The sequence below is a fragment of the Ursus arctos genome, unplaced genomic scaffold (assembly GCF_023065955.2).
Source record: "Ursus arctos isolate Adak ecotype North America unplaced genomic scaffold, UrsArc2.0 scaffold_5, whole genome shotgun sequence".
Taxonomy (NCBI): Eukaryota; Metazoa; Chordata; class Mammalia; order Carnivora; family Ursidae; genus Ursus; species Ursus arctos.
Window position 1 is genome coordinate 60,699,107 of NW_026623067.1, and position 21,648 is coordinate 60,720,754.

The following is a 21,648-nucleotide window of genomic DNA, read 5'->3' on the forward strand; positions in this document are numbered from 1 at the left end:
GTTAGCCAAGAGATTTCTGCCTCATTTTTGGCTCTTTCCTCCCCCACTTTGACCTTTTCTGTCAAGGTGGACTGGAGCACAGGGGTTAAGTGGTAGAAGGCTGCTCCGAGGCGTATCTCACAAGATCATGCTGAAAGAGGGTTTGTGGACACCTTTCACAAAGCTCCAATTTCTTCATGTAAAGTAGGCACTTACCTGTAAGATAATATTAAAAACTGTGTCTCCCTGTGGCCTCTAATTTTAATAAATGTCAAACTTGTAATTAAGATTCAAACAATAGGGGTGTCTGGCTGGCTCAGTCATTAGAGCACGGGACTCTTGATCCTCAGGGTCATGAGTTCAAGCCCCACAGTGGGCATAAAGCTTACTTTCAAAAAAAAATAAAAATAAGAATCAAACCGTATTAGAAGAAAATTATCTTAGAAAACTGGAAAGGGAACTTGATGTAAAAATGGTAGCACTTACGAATTTACTTTTAATTGTGTGTGTGTCTGTGTTTATTGCTGTCTCTACAAAGCTCCTCTTGGAGCACCAGGATGCAATCGCACCTGACAAACAGGACTTGCTGAATGAACTACTGGACTCGCTGGGAGAGGTACCTAGTGTGGAGTCTTTTCTTGGTAAGAGCTTCTGCCTTCTACTTACTCTGTGGTTGGTGTTGAGTTGTTCAGTTTTCCTAGTCTAGATCCAAAAAATCTTAATACTTAACCTTACTTAAGAAGATAACTACTGTAGCCCCTTCCTACATTAAGAGTTCTGTAATTCATAGTGTCCTAGGTCACAAAGCAATTAGATACTCTTGAAAGTAAACTCTAATGCATCAAAAGGGATTAGTCAACCTATATCATAAAGAAAAGAGATCATTAAAGAGCCAGATTACAAAGTCTTTGCTGTATTTTATAAGGATTTCTTTTATTAAGTTCTCTCTTTTAGTAATGTTTTCATGTTTTGAGTAGCTATGCCCCATGTTATTTTATTTTTATTTTATTTTTTTTAAGATTTTATTTATTTATTTGACAGAGAGACAGCCAGCGAGAGAGGGAACACAAGCAGGGGGAGTGGGAGAGGAAGAAGCAGGCTCATAGCGGAGGAGCCTGATGTGGGGCTCGATCCCAGGACACCGGGATCACGCCCTGAGCCGAAGGCAGACGCCCAACCGCTGTGCCACCCAGGCGCCCCCCCATGTTATTTTAAAGTTTAAATCAAAGATTTTTGAGGGGCTACTGGCCGGCTCAATTGGTGGAACATGGGGCTCTTGATCTTGGAGTTGTTGGTTCAAGCCCCGATGTTACAGGTAGAGATTACTTAAAATCTTTAAAAAAAAAAAAAAAAAAAAAGGAGAGAGAGAGAGAGAGAGAGAGAGATTTTAAAAGCCTCTTGCAATATATTAGAATGTGTTTTGTTTTGGTTATGAGGACCGTTATCTCCTGTACAACAGAGCCTGTTTTTCCCATAGAACTTTTATCTCGCACTGCTAATGCCAGCACAATGAGTGAATGGTAAGAATAACAATGTTTTATTTCTGCAGGGGAAGGAGCAGTTGACCCCAATGACCCTAACAGGGCAAATACACTAAATCAGCTCTCAAAGATCGAGATTTCCCTTTATTTGACGAGCAAGTACGACCTAGGGGACGGTGAAGCTATAGACGGCCAAAGCCTCATGATAAAGTAAGTTTGGGGCATAACGGACACATTGTGTCTCTGATGATGCATCTTAAAACATGCAAGTTTAAGTAGACTGGATCCCCAAATAATTCACTTTAATATATCTCAATACTGAAATATGTCGTTTATTCATCAAACATCTGGCCAAATGATAACAGACTATTTATCATTTAAGAGGGAACTAAACATTATAATTATTTATAAAGCCTGTCTTGTTTTTCAGTTTTCCATGTAGCAATTTGATTCCTTTCTTTTAAGAAACAAAGTGATTAATTCTGCCTCTAAAAGTCCTTAGGTAACTGAAGGCAAATAACTTTTACAGAGTGGAAAATGTTAATGAGGAAATACTTTAAACCATATTTAATGTCTGGTATCCAGTGTCGAGATATAAAGCACACCATAGTAAGACCTAACACTGTCATTTGCTTTACTAACCTTCTTTCCTATTACACTAAGCCCGGATATGTTTACCAGCTTTGACTTAACACCCCGGTTCCTGCCCCCGCGGATTTACAGTGAAGCATTCACGCTGTATTGTTTCCATCCAGGCCTCTGGATGGTCCACACCAGTCCTTTACACACACAATAAGAAACCATGAGACCCATCACCATAAATCAAAACACCCTAAACCAAAACATATGCTCACCAAACAGTACGGTTTATAAGAACTTATATAAACAAATGGAAGCATATTAAATGAGTTGAGTATTGGACTGAGGTGGAGAATGGAAAATGGGGAAATGGGGCCACAATGGAATAATTACATACTTAAAAGATACTTCACACATTACTTCTGAGTTACATGTCCTGAGTTCTGAGGTGGTTTTCATTTGTAACCAGAGCTAACCTTTCTGCCGCTGACGGCATTCAAACAGCGCTCATGTCCAGTTAATTTTTTTCCAGATACTCATCATCATCCGTTAAAATGGTAAAAAAAAAAAAAAAAACGTAATCAGTGTCCCATGTTGCAGCCTGTGCTGCTTCTATTCGGCTTCATGAGTTTGCGCTCACATCATCTACGGCTTCACCTATTCACGTAGCAAATCTTCAGTCCCAGCTCTGCGTCCACGGCCCCGGCTTGATGCTGGGGATACAGCCGTCAGCAGGCCATTTACGGTCGCCAAAGTGTGCTGGCGGGGAGCAGGACAGAGGCCAAGCCGCAGGACTCTTTTTTTTTTTTTTTTTTTTAAAGATTTTATTTATTTATTTATTTATTTATTTATTTGACAGAGATAGAGACAGCCAGCGAGAGAGGGAACACAAGCAGGGGGAGTGGGAGAGGAAGAAGCAGGCTCATAGCGGAGGAGCCTGATGTGGGGCTCGACCCCACAATGCCGGGATCACGCCCTGAGCCCAAGGCAGACGCCCAACCGCTGTGCCACCCAGGCGCTGTGCCACCCAGGCGCCCCAAGCCGCAGGACTCTTACACAGCCTGCCCTCGGAAGAGGTGAAGGCAGCTCCTTAGACTACTGAGCAGCAAGTCAGGTTGAATTTGCAGAGACACAACACAGGGCAGAGCACCAGAGACAAGACGGGTCTGTTCTCTGGGTTCCTCGGAGAAAGTGCCAATTATAAAGGTACCTGGAAACGCAGATTGTATGGTTCTGCCACACAAATTAAATGAGGCCAAGCATCCTATGACCTCATACGCTTTGTCCTTAGAAGTAATGGGAAGAAATTTTCTCATAATTGGTTTTGGCTCTTATTTGAACATCATTTTCTAAAGGCAGTGAACTCAAATATGCATTAATGAATGGAAATCACATGTGGTAGTCTAAAATATCAAATAATCTCAATATCCTGTGTTTATATATATTTCTACTTATTTCTGAACGAGTCTCCTTGGGTCTGCAAACTTTTGAAATTCATTTTAAAAAGCAACACCATAGAGTTCAGGCTTGTTGGGCAGCCGTATGTCTTAGCTGGAGAAACCTGGTCTGTTGTCCTACCTGCCTCAGCCCTTGTGGGGTCTGTCGCAGCTCCCCACTCTGTGCCGGGAACAAATGCTGTCTCCTCCTTTAACCACCATACTAAGTAGAGCCACTCATTTTTTCTTTTGTGGTAAAATACACGTAACATAAAATTTATCATTTTAACCTTCAAAAGTATACAATTCAGGGGCATTTAGTACATTCAGAATGTTGCACAACCATCACTACTTTCTAGTCCCAGAACATTTTCATCACCCCAAAAGTAAACCTCACACCCATTAAGCAGTCACTCTCCACTACCCCCCGGACATCTTTCCAGGCCCTGCTCCCCAGGCCCTGCTCCCTGGTGCTTTCTGTCTCTGTAAACTTGCCTATCTGGGTATTTCATATAAATGAAATCATACACTATGTAGCCTTATATGAAATCATACACTATGTAGCCTTTTGCGTCTGACTTTGACTCCGCACAGTGTTTTTGGCTGAATAATATTCCATTGCATGGATATACCACCTTTATCATGGACATTTGGGTTGTTTGCACCTTCTGACTATTGTGAATAGTACCACTGTGAACGAGTTTTTATTTGAACACCTCTTTACAGTTCTTTTGGGTGTAAACCTAGGAGCGGAATTGCTGGATCTTAAGGTAATGTAAGTTTAGCTTTCTGAGGGACTGCCAAACTTTTTTCACAGTGGCTTTACCATTTTATATTCCCACTGCTAAGGTGTAAGAGTTCCAATTTTTCCACATCTTCACCAACACTTAGTTTCTGTTTTGTGTTGCTGTTGTTACAGCCATTCTAGTGTGTATGGACTAGTATCTCATTATGGTTTCGACTGGCATTTTGCTGATGATTAATAACATTGTCTTTCCGTGTCCTTGTCAGCCATTTGTATACCCTCTTTGTAGAAATGTTTATTCAAGTCTTTTGCCTGGTTTTTAATTGGATTGTTTGTCTTTCTGTTGCCGAGTTCTAAGAGTTCCTTCCATATTCTGGATAGTAGACCCCTACCAGATTTATGATTCGCATATATTTTGACCCCTTCTGTGGGTTGTCTTTTTATTCTCTTGGTAATATCCTTCCATGCACAAAAGTTTTTTGACTTGACAAAGGACAGTTAATCTATTTTTTTGTTGTTACTTGTGCTTTTGGTGTCATATATAAGAAATCATTGCCCAATCCAAGGTCATAAAGATTTACTCCTATGTTTTCTTCTAAGAGTTTTATAGTTTTTGCTTTTATATTTAGGTATATGACCCCTTGTGAGCGAATTCTTGTGTTTGGCGTAAGGCAGTAGTCCAGATTCCTTTCTTTTGCATGCGGATGTTCATTTGTCTTACCACCATTTCTTAAAGACACTGTTTTTCCCAAGTGGATGGTCTACACACATGTATGCCTTTCTGGACTCTTAATTCTATTCCATCCATCTATATGTCAGTCCTTACACTAGTCCCACATTGCATTGCTCACTGTAGCTTTGTAATAAGTTTCAAAATTGGTAAGTTCTCCAACTTGTTCTTTTTCGGGACTCGTTTGGTTACGTGGGATTCCTCGCAATTCAGTGTGAATTGTAGGATCAACTTTTTCATTTCTACAGAAAGGCTTTTGGGCTAGTGTTTTAATAATTCTTGGTAATTCACTGCTTTCCTAGACCTCTGGGGTCTGGAGAGCCTTCCTCTGGGCATACTTTGAGATCCTGCTGTAGGCAGAGCCCTTCACAAAGCAGCCCAGTCAGTGGTCTGTGTGAGATGACCACCTGAGACAAAGATTGACCAAGTAGTCTTCATGAAAGTGGAATTTGGGTATTGCCCAAAATATTCAATAGGATTAGTTCCATTATATTAGGCAAACCTTACTTTCAAAGACATTATACTTTACGTATATATTTGAAAATCATGCTAATAATAGATAGTTATAAAATGTGTCAGTGATAGCAAGCTCAGAGACCTTCTAGTCCATGTCTATATCTTTCAGGTGAGGTAATTTAAGTCTGAAATTTTGGGAAGCAAGTAGCTAGTCACTTGCTTTAAAAGACATGCTTTAAATTCATATGCCCATTATCATGGATATTCCATTAATAGATAACGTTAAATATCGATTTGAAAACTCTTAAGAGGATGTCTTTTTTCAAAGCTAATAAACCAAAGTCCTAACTCAAACAAAATATATAGTTCTTGGAGATCTTCATTACAGAACCAGATTTAACTAAAATCAGACAACACCTTTCAGAAGCTAGCGTGAAATGGCCAGTCGTGGAATGCAGAGCATTTGGGACATGAAGATACCTGGCTTTTCTCTATCAAAAAAACCCAAAAAACAAAAAAAAAGCTATTCTGCTTCCTCCTTAAACAGGTTGTGTTTTTAACTTTCAGAAATATCCCCTTATGATTAATTACAAAATAACTAGCCTTACAGTGATGAGTAACACATCTCTATAGGGGCATCTGCCATAGGAGACTTGGAGACATTGTTAATCCTTATGCTTGTGAACTTTATACCATGCCAGCTTTATAATTCTTCGTAATTAATTGAAGATGATACCCAACACCTATGTAGTGCTTACCACATGACAGGGACCATCTTATACAGATCTATAGATAATAATATATATGTGTATTATATACATATATACTGCATGTATATATAATATTTATATGAAATTTATATATATATAAGAAATTTGTCATGTTATACTCTCAGCAACCATAATAGGTAGAGGTGATTACCTGTATTTTACTTAGAGGTACAGAACAGACAAAAACTCTTTCCTAGCTGATATGGCTAGTAAGAGGAGAATAGATTCACACTCAGATGATCTTAATTCTTCCAGGGCCTGCCCTCTTGATCCCAAGATTTTACAACTCATCAAGGGCAAGGCCACGCTCTTTGTACTCTTAGGAGTCTTAGAATAAATAATGAGAATGATAGAGCAGTTACTTTATAACCGATGCTGGGGCATCTTTCCAGGCCAAAGAGAAAGACTGACTGATCAATGGGAGGGACACGAAGGCAGAGACGGGGGTAGGAAGAACATTGTGTTTCCCTTCGGTGTGTGTATGGAATAAGGAGCCTCAGTTTGGGCTTTTGCCATTTTGCCAGTACTACCAAGCCTGCCAATACTGAAAGAACAAACCAGAAAAGCCTGGTCGGGTCCTTCTGGGGACACCTAGGATTATAGCCACAATCTGGCACTTCCTAGCTGTAGAACTCTGAGCAAGTCACCTCAGCATCAGTTTCCTCATCTCTAAAATGGGGAAGAGGGCAGAGGGAGAGGGGAAGGAAGGGATACGATGAGCTAAAGCAGGCATGCATTAACGCTGTATAAATTACAGAAAACTACACAATTGTAAATCTTTCTCATTATGACTCATGATTCCACTTAAAATATGTGATCTTTGAGGCTCCTGGCGGGCTCAGTTGGTAGAGATCTTGATCTTGGGGTCATGAGTTTGAGCTCCATGTTGAACATAGGGCTTACTTAAAAAAAAAAAAAATGTGATCCTCATGACCTTTATTAAGCTTGTTTTTCTGCAGAAGTATGCGTGTTTCAGTAGAAGGCAACATCTGTGGGTTTAATCAAGCTTAGCTGCTTGGGTGCTTCAGCCATCATTTCTCAAGGACTTTTTCCTAGCCCATGACTCAGTGGAGACATCTGTCATCCCACCTGAAAGATTTCTTTGCTTTTGGTACAAACAAGCATGGGCGCTAAATGGCTAAGGTGATATTTGATGTCTGGTGATAAAAATGTGTAATCACGTGGGAAGAATTTTAAACAACTGGAAATATCCCTTAGATTGCACAAACATGAATTCCTTTTCAAACTTGGACAAAATGTAAGGCAGATGGCGGAGGGGGAGGCTCAGCCGTGCGGCCAGGCGGAGCATCGTCAAAGATGCCACATGAGTGCAGTGGCCAAATCTAAGGGCCCCCCTGCCCCGCACTGGTTTACAAGCACCACATTTACCAACAACAGGATTTGAACAGAGCTGTGATGAACAAACTCCCTGCTGTATTTCTTTTCTTCTTAATTCTTCCTCAGAATTAAGGTCCGTGGTTTGATAGGCCTGTCTTAACCTATTATTTGAACAACCAGGGAGCCAGTCCTCCACCCAGGTTAGTTGATTTATGGTGGTTAGACCATATCGAGAATATCGTGTTTGCATTGGGGTGAGGAGAGGACACATCTTAAGATCATTGGCAAACAGATGGGAGCAAAACTGTGGACTCTGTTTAAATCCTGTTGTGAAGAGGCTTAAGGAACTGGGGGTTTCACTTGCAAAAAGAAAGGAGTGGAAGAGGGGATGGGGACAGAATTTGGGCCCCTCTCTGCATGTTTGTGAGGGACTGAGGATATGGAAAGTAAATTCAACTTGTTTTTTGCAACTCTAGAAAATAGTGTGACCTCTGTGTAACTCTTGAGCCTCTTACGCTTTAGTTGCCTCGTTTGTATAATCAGGGATTGAACTGTTTCCCAAAGGTTCCCCTCAGTGCTGAAATCCCATGACTAACCAGGTCCAGTGAGTGGGATTCACTGGAAGGCAGGCCTCTCGGAGTGAGCTTCCTGTGTAAGAATGGAATGTTCCAGTGTTGCACTTGCCAAAATAAATTCGACACGTGCCACATACGTAATTTTAAATTTTCTAGAAATCACATTTTAAAAAGAGACAGGTGAAATTCCAGTATATTTTATTTGATCCAATATATTGAAAATGTCATTACTTCAATATGGAATTGGTGTAAAAAGTTATTAACTTCTTCATACTTAAACATTCATAATCCATTGTGTGTTTTACACCTGTAACACATCTCAGTTTGGACAGGCCGTGTTTCAAGTGGTCCACTACCACCTGTGGCCGGTGGCTGCCATCTTGGGCAGCACAGCTTTAATGACCCTGTGAATGCTTACCACGTGTCAGACCCTAGTGAGCGGCTTTATGTGAGACTTTTCATTCAGTCCTAAGTCCTCTGAGAGATTCCAAGTCTATAAATGAAAAAACACGCTCATTGAGATTGTATAATTTGCATACGTCCACACAACTAGTAAGCCACAAGAGCCCCAAATGGACGTTAGATCTGTCTGATCCCAGTGCCCTTAACCATTAGGCATACTGCAGGGGGCAATAGTGAGTTCCCCGTCCAGAAACAGGATGGTTACTTACATGCAAGATGTCTGGGGTGGAACTTTGGCAGTGGATTCCACAGGCTTGACATAAAGTTGAATTCCAAGAGAAAGACACAGTATAGCAGTTTGTCCTCAAGCAACTCCTTAACAAACACACATTCTTTGTCCCTGGCAGGGCATGCTTTAATGACCCCAGTCATTTTGGTCATCAGATACCTCTCTAAAGAAATGAGCTGGGAGTTTTCTGGAAAGATAGTTCATAACTGGTTCCTAGAATATTATTTCAAATATGAAACTATCACTGTGTTTACACTTTTAAAATCATCCAGTGCTTTTATTTTTAACTTGATGTGCCTGTTGAATACATCAATGATGATTGAAGAGGGAGTCGTGTGAGAAGGAAACCAGACTTGGCTCTCTAAGCTACAGCCGCCTTAAGAACAGCGCCCTGTCCCGCATGGCTATAATTAGCTGTGTATCCACCTTGGACCCTCGGGGGAGTGTTTGGACATTCCCAGACAGCCTGTAAATCCCCAGCAGTGAAAGGTCATGGGTCAGAGGAAATGGCTGTAATCATTCTTCTCATACAGACCTGCAGTAAATAAGAAATGACAAAAATAATGTTTACAGATGGTTTATTGCATTATTCCTATTTTTAAAAATCAGATATTTGGACTTCACTTTGAGGGCTTCCTCTGCCGTGTGCCCCAATGCTTCAAAACATGAACAGTGTTTTGTTTTCATTTTCCCATTTTCATGCCGTGTGAACATTTCCTGCTGTAGATGAAGAAGAAATACATCACGCAGTGATGGGACGCAATGCCTTTGAAAGAAATGATGTTAAACACAACAGGGCGGCAAGATCAGTGAAACTTCAGTCATCGATTAGACCTGTTTATAATTGAAGGCAGCTTCTTTTTATGTGGCTATTTTTTGGAAGGGAAGCTATATCTAATAATTTTCCCACTCATGTAAAAGTACACACACTTGAACTTTGCCTTTTATGTTGAAATCTTCTCACATCATTACATAACCCGATCTTTGAGTAGGATTGCCATGAAGGACACATGTGAGAAAGTAATGGGGTTTTAGCACTTTGAGTGGGGTTTCCTAGCTGTTAACGTTTTACTGAGCCGCTCCTCTGTTTTCTGCCACCTGAAGATAAGGACACAGCCCTTCCGTTAGCTCGTCCACCACACCTGAGGTTCTTGAACCCCATCCACTTCGCTGCTGTGCCAGCCGGCAGCCAAAACCGCCCCAGCCCACCTGGGACCGCTGCTCCCACTGGCCTTCCAGCTGTTCCATAACTTTCTCAGACCAGGAAGAGTAACCGATGGACTGGCTCCTAAAGTCTTCTGAAGTATTAAACAGGCTCAGAAGCGTAAATGTTAGTAACGGCAGGAAGGGGGGAGGATATTAGATATCATTCCTGCGTCCTATACAGTAGCAGCCTGTATCAGCAGCACGTCCCTCCTGCTCGTCAAAAGCAGTCTCGGTCTAAAAAGAAGAAAGAGTACATAGAGAAGGACTCTAATGCCATACTTGTCCCCCTGCTACTGACAGCATAATCCCACAACATCCACTGTGTAAAACCCAGACTTTGATTATCAAGCATTCACAAACTTGCAGGAGCCTCAGAGCAGATGTGAATTTCCAAAAGACTCTTCTATTTTAAGGGATTATCTTTGAAGCTTCATTTTTGTGTGCGTTCGTGTAACACATGCAAAGAAGCATAGGGGAGAGGTAGATGGCCGAGCATCGGGACTGCTGTCTGAAAGTCTGTCTCTTCCTTCTCAATTTTTGTAAGGACCAAAAAGCTGATTATTGATGTGATCCGGAACCAACCAGGGAACACATTGACCGAAATCTTGGAGACACCAGCCACGACACAACAGGTAATTGGCCTTTGAGTGTAAAATAATAAGTACCATGTATGTGAGTTGACTTTCTTAATCTTCATGTCCGGTGTTTACGGTTACGGCAAAGACAGTGTAACTGACCCGGTTTGAAGTCAGGAAATTTATGTTACTCTAGCCAGCTGAGTTCAGTCATAAATATAAAATCGCTATGACGGGAATGAAATATAAGATGCAGCACCAAATGTATGCTCAATGTCATTTTGTCCTAGACTAGGAAGATAATTATAGGTCTTTTAAAGCCTCTTAATGTTCATCATAAACCTTATCATACAGTGGGCGGACAGATAAGTCAGTTAAAAGTTCTGGTCAATGGGATGTCAAAAAATACCTTTCATATCTTGCGACTCACTTGCTAACTTGAAACAAGCATCTCACACATTAAAACTGTTTTCCAAATGCTTCAGAAGTGAATGTCTTGAGTCCATCAGGTCAGAGCAGCATTATCGTGCTGTAAATAACTAAAGGTTCTTAACAATCTTGCATTAAAGCTGTGATCAGCGTCTTTTAAAATGCATCATTGTTTGTTTTAGTTCATTCTGAATTAATTCACTGCTGTTGCTTTCGTATCAATAATTGCCACTCACTAAACAAAAGTTAGCAAAATTATCTCATTAGGGACTTCTTAGCAGAGCAACACATAATTTTCCTGAATCATTCTTTTTTTCCTTAAAGATTTATTTACTTATTTGAGAGAGAGAGAGAGAGAGAATGCGCGCACGTGAGTGGGGAGAGGGGCAAAGGAAGAGGGAGAGACGGAATCCTCGAGCAGACTCCCTGCTGAGCACAGAGCCCGATGTAGGACGTGGGGCTCAATCCCCTGATTTCCACTCATGACCTGAGTGGAAATCAAGAGTCAGACGCCCAACAGACTGAGCCACCCTGGCGCCCCATTCCTGAATCATTCTTCATTTAATTGGTTGCCAAGAAATGACTGTTCTTAATTTAAAAAATATGTAGAATGAAACTTCAAGTTATCTGGTGTTTGCTAACGTGTGAATATGTTTAAACAACGTGGGTGGAATATCCTAGTAATTTAGTAAGAGAATTTTAGTCCTTGTTGAATATTTAATTTTTCCCCAAATGTAGCATAGTTATGAGAATGCAGACTCCCAAGATCAAGTATAGTCCTCAGCACCTCATTATGTAATTCTAGGCACTTAGAAGGATTTCTCTGCCTCAGTTTCCTCATCTATAAAATGGGAATAATAATAGTGTGTAATTCACCGCAATAATAAATGATTTAAAACATGTTAAGTGGGTAGAATAATAACCGGCACATAGTAGGTGTCCAATAACCTATGACGCGCTGCAGTTAGTGTTGACCACTGAGCTGGTACACTATTGCCATGTACAGGATGCTGACCTACCTGTTGTCTAATAACATTTGTGTCCTCAGACTTTATATTGTGTCAGTCAGTTGTCTAATGAAATGGGAATATCACCAGTCTCCTTTTATTACTGTTTTTTTGAACAACCCGTCCAAATTCTATTCAGTCATTCATTTACAAATCATTTATTTGGGAACTTAGTATGAACTAAAGTAGTCTTATTCCCTTTGGTTCAAAGACACTGACCCCTGCAGGTTTTTCAGAGTTGGTAGTTTGAGCATTATTCCCTTACTAAAATAAAGGTCTCTGCCCTCGTAGCTACCAATCTCCATAAATACGGCTGATGGGTGAGAGTTCAGCCGGGTGCTGGATGCTCTGGGTGTTCTCATAGCTGGGTTTTAATGAAGAATGTAGTTTTAGTTTCCTCGACTGAGCTATCCAGGAATTTAACTCCTTCCATCCAGGGAATTAGAAAATACCAGTTATCCACTATCACATGTTCATTACTCAGGTGATTTCTCATCTTAGCCCTAGAGTAGCCATTGAGGATTTTGCTCAAAGGAAGCCTGCCACCATTGCTGTATTTCTCAAAAAGATGAAATAATCCCCTCCCAAAGACCTATTCAAAATCCGTGAAGAACGTAAGCTGATTCTGGTCTTTGGACTCTGACTTGAGGACTTCTTTTATTTTGACATTAACTTGCCTGGTACAGTTTATGGATTTGTGAGACCGGGGAATCAGAGAAAAGTCACCATCTTGATATTCCTTTTTCAGGAAACAGATCATGCCAGAGATATGGTGAGCCGTGCAATTATAGATTCCCAGGCTCCAGAAGAAATGAAGCATAGTCAGTCTATGGTTGAAGATGCCCAGCTACCCCTGGAGCAGAAGAAGAGGAAAATCCAGAGGAATCTTAGGACACTGGAACAAACTGGACACGTGTCCTCCGAGAATAAATACCAAGACATTCTCAATGAGATTGCCAAGGTTTTTGGAAATAGTATTCTTCCTTCCTCACTTAGCAGACATTTGCTAATCGTTGGTCACATGCTAGGCAGTCTCTGAAGTGACATAACAGATTCATAGTTGCATTGCCATGGTCAATATTATAGATTTTCAAAGACTTCAAAGCTATTGATGACTTTTAATAGAAAAAATTCACAACTTCCCCAAGTCATTAGGACATTTGACACACACCAGAAATAAATGCTTAGGAAATTTAATAGACAAGTTTCATCTATACCTTTAAGCAATACCTACTAAGTTTGGGGGTTTTTTTAAGATTTTATTTTTTTGGTAATCTCTACACACAGCATGGGGCTTAAACCTACAACCCCAAGATCGAGTCACATGCTCTATTGAGTGAGCCAGGCAGGTGCCCCAATACTTAATAGTTTTAAAAATGATACTTCAATGAGAGGTCTCTTGTTAGATGTCATATAGCCCAGTTGCTCTTAGGACCTGCCACTGAGACAGTAACTCTGTGTCCCTGAGAATGTGCCTCTGAGCAGTTGAGCCTAAATGCAGTGAAGACTTCAAGCGTGCTTTTTCTGTTTTCTCATCCCATACTTTTACAGTTGGGAAACTTCCTGAGAAAAGGATCTCAAATTAGTGTAAGGAAGCATCACAGGAAATGGCTGAGATCTGTTTGCCAAGGATAAGGACGTATATATTTGTGTCAAAAGGACATTTCATTCTTTTTATCCAAATATGCAAATTAAAATGGGTCTGGAGGTTAAAGGCAATTAAGTGATCAGAAAAAAAGTAAATGTCCTCACCTTCTTGGTGGAAAATCAACTCTGCTGCTTTCTTCCATGGAAAGTTATGGTCACTTACAGCAGTAGACTTAGTCCTCCGAGCCTAAGTGACTCAAGGGAAGTCACATTTCTTTCCATGGCTCTGGGGTGGAAAATATTTCTCTCTGGGAATAATTAGTAGAGAAATTAATGCTTTTGCCTTAAAAAAAAAAAAAAAAGAGGGGGCTACCATAAAGGCATCCTCCAAAAGATTCTGTTTACTGGAGAATTGTTATTTAAGGGTATATGTGTGTCTGCCCAGATTCCTAGGGGAATGTGTTTTAATTTGTCCACATAAGGAAAATCATATTAAACAAGCACCATTTTCTTAAATGAAACATTTTCATCGTTTATCAGTTAGAATTATAAATAAATTTTATGTCTGTAAGTTTAAATATAGCCTAGCTCCTGTAAGTTGTAAGAAGCTTCGACAACTGAATGTTCTCTGAACTCTATTTAATAATCTTTCCGATCAGTCTTGAGAACTCAGTTGTTTTTAGAAACCTTGAGAAATATTTTCCAGATTAAAAAGGGTTTTGTTTGTTTGTTTGTTTTTACTTATTTCTAAAATGAATGCATTGATTACATGTAAACCTTTCCAGGTAAAGTATTTTTCAAAGTGAAATGTTGAACACATTCTGAAGACATTGCTGTCTCCTGGGAAAGTCTTCCTCAGGCCCCTCTTAAAACACAATTTTTCCTTAATTGTATGGTTATTCCAAAAATTATTCTCTGCTTTTCCATCAAGGAAACAAATAAACTTTAGCAACTCTGTTAAAGTGAAATATGGGCCCTTGCCAGTCTGAAGTATAAGCAAGGAAGGAGGGACACTTTAGTGTTCAGAGATTAAGGTCACAGGGAAGCTACAGGTTAATGGTCACAAATAGGGATTTAATAGTCCACATGCTTCTTGTCCCACATTGGCAGTATCATAAAGTCACCTTCTTAAATCTCGTATTATAGCCTTGGCTTGTTCTTGTAGGACATTCGAAATCAAAGAATACATCGTAAGCTTCGAAAAGCTGAATTGGCCAAACTTCAGCAGACCCTGAAGGCACTTAATGAGAAAGCAGCATTTTATGAAGAGCAGATTAATTATTATGACACCTACATAAAGACTTGTTTAGACAACCTAAAAAGAAGGTAAGTTAAAATCCTATGTCCGTTAGTGGTGTCCTGGTGTAGAGGGGTGTCTGTTCTTTTACAATCCTGGACCGTGGGGCTTGGAAGCAAACTGCTTGCTCTATTTTATAACCAAACACTAGAATCTCAATCTTGTGATTTGCCATTGTGATCTAAGAAGTCAGAAGTGCATTTGGGAACTTTTGCCCATCAGCAGTGGAGTTCAAGTAGCTGAATCTGTTGTATTTTAAGCAAGTAGCTATAACACTTGGGGAAGCACTCTCCTTTTTCCTTTTGTCTGTTTTAGTCAAAGGTGTCTTTGAACACTACGATAAAAATTAAAGCTACTCTTGTTTTTTGAACGTTTACAATAAACAGTATCAATGTTAGATAACTCCAAGCATTTGCTAACCGTGGAATGCAGCCTAATGATTTACAATTGCTTAGTGGGGCCCCTGGGTGGCTCAGTCAGTTATGATTTCAGCTCAGGTCATGATCTCAGGGTTGTGAGGTAGACCCCACACGGGCTCCTGTGCTCAGCATGGAGTCTGATTGAGATTCTCTTTCCCCTCTACCCCTCCTCCACTAACCACCCCCCTCGCTTGTGTGTGCTCTCTCTCGCTCTCTCAAATAAATTTTAAAAACCTTTAAAATTGCTTAGTGGTTTTAAAAAATTACTATTGATAGGGACGCCTGAGTGGTTCAGTTGGTTAAGTGTCTTCCTTCGGCTCAGGTCATGATCCCGGGGTACTGGGATCGAGTCCCACTTTGGGCTCCAGTCCCACTTTGGGCTCCTTGCTCAGCAGGGAGCCTGCTTCTCCCTCTGCCTGCCTCTTCCCCTACTTGTGCTCTCTCTCTCTCTCTCTGACAAATAAATAAAATCTTTAAAAACAAATTACTATTGACAGAAAAGACAAAATTTGGCAGTTTCCTATTACCCATTAGTGTATATATTACAGAGTTTTTATACACAACAAAGCCACTTTTAATGAGTATTCTTGGCTCGTAATTGTTCTTACTCCTAGACTAAGGTCGATACTAATCGAATTTTAATTACCCATTTAAATATGTCATGCAGTATTTTCATGTAATCCATGTAGTCAGATTGACAGTAGGAAATGGTGCTATACGGAAAAATCAACTGCGTTAATCATAGAAGATTTGATGAAGGGAGGGAAGCAAATTTAAACCCCATCTATTTGGGCCCCACTAGCTCTGCATTTTAATTCATTTGCTTGCAGGCTGTAAATTACTTTTACTCTGTTCCTGGGAAGAAGAAGTTGATCAAGCTAATAAGACCAGTAGAAATAAGGTTGTTAGAGGGCATTTTTTACATATTTATTGCAACTACTTGAAGGCATTTTACAAGCTCTGCAGTTAGGTGAGCTGGATTTGCATTCTAATTTCCTCCTACATTGTGTGATCTGTGACCCAGCCCAGTGAACCTCTCTGGAACTTCAATTTTGTCATTTTTAAGGTGGCAGGAGGAGTACCTGCTTCACAAGCATTGTTATGAGATCTAAACGAACAATAAGAAAGGACTTGATTTATTTCAAAGCACTATGGAAATGTCAATTTTGCAAATGTGAGGCAATCTTCATAAAGCACTTAGAACATTGCTGGCCACATCGTTATTCATTAAGTAAACTAAAGAACTCTTAATAATACCTTTACTTAGGACTATGTAGCTGAGGTTAATGAACCACAGCTGCTTGCAGAATGACTTAATACAGCCACGTAGCTCCATATGCCTGAGAAAATAGAGGACAAGTTTTATGAAAAATGTTAATCTGTCATTCAAACTTCGGTCACTTTGAAAATAGCTTTCTCTAATATTTCAGTAGTGAGGTTTTATGGTAAAAAGTTTCATACTCAGGGGCGCCTGGGTGGCGCAGTCGTTAAGCGTCTGCCTTCAGCTCAGGGCGTGATCCCAGCGTTCTGGGATCGAGCCCCACATCAGGCTCCTCCGCTGGGAGCCTGCTTCTTCCTCTCCCACTCCCCCTGCTTGTGTTCCCTCTCTCGCTGGCTGTCTCTATCTCTATCAAATAAATAAATAAAATCTTTAAAAAAAAAAAGTTTCATACTCAGAGCAGTGGAGCCCAGTGTGAGCAGTGGTGGGCACCCGGGCCGGGTTATTGCACCACCGGAAACCTGACTTTGCCGTCATGACAACAGACAGTTGATTCTTATTTTTGCAGAAATTCTCGAAGGTCAATTAAACTAGATGGAAAAGGAGAACCCAAAGGGATGAAGAGATCTAAGCCGGTGAGGTACACGGCAGCAAAGCTGCATGAGAAAGGTGTCCTCCTGGGGATAGACGACCTTCAGACAAACCAGTGAGTGTGACCGGCAATCTGCACAGAACACAAGCGCCCTCTAATCACTCCCATAAAATCTGACTCCCTTCTCTTTGGTTTCCTGTGGCCTTTGAAGAGAGCTTCATTATGTCTGTCCAGGCTTACCCCCGATTCCAGATGACGGGGGAAATACGCATCCTGTAATCCTAGTCTTCCCATCAGACCCCCAGCATCTGGTGCCGTGGGTTGTAGGAAGTGCCCAGCAGGTCACTGGGTTTCCCATGGCTGGTCCAGTGCGTTTGGATTTGCCAGCCTCCCCTTTCCCACCAAAAGAACTGAGTCATATCAGTGAGAACCAAAAGCTGTCTTTGGGTCTTGCATGATAAGAGTTATTTACAAGTGCAAAATAGTACCTTTCTCCTTTCAAAGCCACAGACTGTGTGCCAACACCTGGGGCAAAACCAGCTGCATGTGCTGTTGGTGTGTGTATTTGACCTAGAGGGGAAAATGGAACCCCTCCTCTGCAGCCCCGCACCACGTGTCAGTGGGTTCACTGTCTAAAGGGACCATGAGCCTTGCGCCCCATCACTACTGGGGGGAGCCGGACTCACTGTGCGCGGTCCTCTCTAACTCCTGCCTTTTCTCCGGGCCTGGCCTCTATTCCATTTATCCCAGCAAACCTTCTCTCGACTACACCCACTCAGAGAACATGCTTCCTCATCTTTGTAGTTTCAGTAAAAGAAATCATCCAAAATATTCAACGGCCGGAGACACCTGGGTGACTCAGTCGGTTAAGTGTCTGGCTGTTGATCTCAGCTCAGGTGTTGATCTGAGGGTCGTGAATTCAAGCCCGGCCTTGGGCTCCATGTTGGGGGTGGAGCCTACTTTAAAAGGAAATAAAGTAAAATAAAATAAAATTCAAGTGGCCTCTCAGCAGTTCAAGTCAATATTTAATCCTCATGTTCTGCGAACCTCCTATTTCCAACCATATTTTAATAGCATTTCTTTTGTAATAAAGCACCTACTTCAGTGCTCTCGGCTACAGTCCCAACAAGGGCCTCCAAACCCAGTTTTCGTGAGCAGAGTGGGGAAGGGGTGTGATGGGAGGTTTGGGGGACCTCCTTAGGATTTTCCCAGGGGACCTTGCACTAAGCATGGTAACTAAAGATTCCACTAACTTGTATCAGGTTTACACATAAAGTTGCAGTTCCACGTGTGTGAGTGTTCCTTTCTTCACTAGGTTTAAAAATGTTACGTTTGATATTGTATCTACTGAAGATGTGGGCATCTTTGATGTCAGATCAAAATTCCTTGGTGTTGAGATGGAAAAGGTACAGCTCAATATTCAGGTAAGCAGGGATTTCTGCAAAATGGGGGTGAGTTTTAGAACATGGGGCCTTTGTGCCTCCCCTGGCTTCTACCCTTCGTAACAGTGAAGTTCACCAGAAGGCCCCTTCGAGACTTATTTGCCAATATTAGCTTTTTAAGCATGGATCTTTTTTTTTTTTTTTAAATGTAAATTTGTTTTGTTTTGTTTTGTTTTGTTTTTAAAGATTTTATTTATTTATTCGACAGAGATAGAGACAGCCAGCGAGAGAGGGAACACAAGCAGGGGGAGTGGGAGAGGAAGAAGCAGGCTCATAGCAGAAGAGCCTGATGTGGGGCTCGATCCCAGATCGCCGGGATCACGCCCTGAGCCGAAGGCAGACGCTTAACCGCTGTGCCACCCAGGCGCTCCGTTTTTTAAAAGCTCTGATTTTTCAAAATATTGGAACCCAAAATGCTTTTAGATGGCAAACCATAGTGGTCAGTGTTAAGGCATGTTTCCATTTTGAAACTTAGAGGATTAATATAGTATAAAAGTATTGAGAGCTATTAAGGTTGGAAAGTTTTCTTTTATGAGGAACTTGAATTTCTTTCTAAGAGTACATATGCCCAGGATTGGAACTTTCCTTATCTCATTTCTCCTTCTTTCTCCTTAGAATCATTTTTACATTAGTGTATTAAATCAGCTAAATGCTTAGGGGGCGCTTGGGTAGCTCAGTCTTTTGAGCTCCAACTCTTGGTTTTGGCTCAGGTCCTAATCTCGCAGTCAGTCGTGGGAGCTCTGTGCTCAGGACTGAGTGTACTTCAGATTCTCTCTCTCTCTCTCTCCTTCCTGCTTGCATTCTCTCTCTCTCTCTCCTTCCTGCTTGCATGCTCTCTCTCTCTTTCAAATAAATACATAAATAAAATCTTTTTAAAAATTCTCCCTCCTCCCCCCCATGCATGCTCTCTCTCTCTCTCTCCTTCTCTTTCTCTCTCTCTAAAATAAATGTATCTTTTTTAAAATATCTGTTGAATGCTCAGGATGATAAGAATGAAAGACATTGTGCAAAATAGTTATCTGTAAGTAGAAAAATGGTGTCCGTAGTCTGAATTATTGCCTTTTTCTCATAAGAACCACATTTAAGCTAAATATACTTGAGTAAAAAGTGAGACATCCTATTTTCATGTCCAAAAACCACCACAACAACAGAAAATAAAGGGAGTGTGCAACCAAATGTTTACTCCCAACCTCTTCTTAATCCTTAGTGTAGGATCGGTTAAAAGAAATATTTGAGGGGCCCCAGGTGGCTCAGTCGGTTAAGCGTCTGCCTTCGGCCCAGGTCATGATCCCAGGGTCCTGGGATCGAGCCCCATGTCTGAGCTCTCTGCTTAGCAGGGGAGTCTGCCTCTCTCTCTCCTCCCCACTTGTGCTCTCCTCGCTCTGTCTCGCTCTCTCAAATAAATAAATAAAATCTTTAAAGAAAAAAAAAGAAGAAAAAGAATTATTTGAGTTTTTCTTTTTCACATAAGAGATTTTAAATGGAAATATCACCTAATTACTTGGGTCCCAAATTACTTGTAAAATGGTTCCCAGGTATTCTGTACGTACGTATACAAACCATCTTGATGAGCCCCTGCAAGTGACAGGTTCTAGCCTCACTGCCCACTGAGCCAGTGGCCAAGAGCCCTGAAATGACTCTCCTCCTAGGAGAAGATGCCAATCCCTTCTTTTCGGTCTAGCATTCCTTGTAGCTTAAAAAGAAAAATAAGTGAGTATGATAAGGCCATTGAGATCATGGGGTAAATTAGAGTCTAAAGAGAAAATGAAAGATAATGTGTTATTATGAAAAGTATACATAAGTGAACAGTATTATTTTCTACCTTATTTTAAATGTCACTAAATATATCCATCTAACAATTTAACTGAAAATCTTGAGTGACCTTATGTACCACTTAGATAAATATGGGAAGAGAAAAGAATGTGCTCCCAAGTGAATTGTCTCGGTTAGTCCTTCTTCTTTAGAAGTGGCAAAGACATACCGTGCGTTTGTCAAGAAGGAAATGACCCAAGGCCAATCAGCATCAGCTGGACAGATGAATTCCACGTGACCAGGAGACACCTGTCCAGAGAGGCCTCAGGAATTCCATGAGACTTCCTTTGAACAGTGGTGCAAATTCCAAGCTTCACTTGCTCCTTTGTTAAGGATTCAGTAGGATTAGCTATTCACGCCATTCATCTGTACACATAATTGATTGTGAAATTTTACTCCTTAGCTGCATACAGGTGGCTAATATGCCCCAGATTCTTAAAGTCATTAATATATCACCAGGGCTAGCTACATAATTTGCAGGGCTTGATGCAAAATGAAAATGTACAGCCCCTTATTCAGAATTATTGAGAATTTCAAATTAATAACAGCAGAGCCTTAACCTAAGTGCAGGGCCCTGCTGATCATGGGACCCCGCACAGGTTAAATGCCCCAGTAGCCAGCCGTGCACCTAATAGCTAATAAAGTCAGACTTCTGTTTATCCATAAGGCCTTCAGACAATTACATTATCACATGAATTACCAAAGAGGATATGATGGCCAGGTCTTTAGTGAGACAAGGATTGGCAACAGGACAGAAATTTTAAGAGAATTAAGGGAGATCACTTCTAACGTTATTTCTAGGTTGTCTTCTTCCACTCTTTCTTCAGTTCATAAAGATGATATCCTAATTAAATCCTATAGGTATTGGCAGTATACCTAACAGGAGGGTGTGACTTAAGTGAGTATGTTCTCCTTGCACAGATAATGACCAGTGTTCATCAAGGGCTACAAGGTTGACTCTCTTCCTTTCCCAGATGAAGAACTGAGGTTCAGAGAGCTCGTTATGCCAGAGGCAGCTGGAGTCCAAGTTCTTCATGCTTGGCTCCACTGCCCCCTCACAGGATTCCAGTTAATCCTGACAAGGCATGGATGGCTTACAAAGAGCTTGTAGCCCTTGATCTCCTATGCCCAACAGCACCCCCGTGAAGTTGGCAGTGTTCTCTCAATTTACACACAAAAAAAACAGAACTTCAGAGAGGTTGTGTGATGTTGCAAGGTCATAAGATAGCAAATGGTCAAGTTAAGTCTCAAATCTGATCTTCCATCCACAAGTGCAGTCATTT

General features: G+C 41.0%; 1 protein-coding gene across 1 annotated transcript in view; it reads left to right on the top strand.

Annotated features, from left to right (window-relative positions):
- Positions 1–21,648, top strand: part of IQGAP2 (IQ motif containing GTPase activating protein 2) — a 273,778-nt gene that overhangs the window by 250,005 nt on the left and 2,125 nt on the right. The window contains exons 29-35 of the mRNA XM_026498758.4: positions 518–620; positions 1,529–1,670; positions 10,531–10,618; positions 12,746–12,958; positions 14,750–14,910; positions 17,088–17,225; positions 18,427–18,535. Of these exons, the coding sequence (XP_026354543.3) occupies positions 518–620; positions 1,529–1,670; positions 10,531–10,618; positions 12,746–12,958; positions 14,750–14,910; positions 17,088–17,225; positions 18,427–18,535 (954 nt within the window). The remainder of the gene's footprint in view (positions 1–517; positions 621–1,528; positions 1,671–10,530; positions 10,619–12,745; positions 12,959–14,749; positions 14,911–17,087; positions 17,226–18,426; positions 18,536–21,648) is intronic.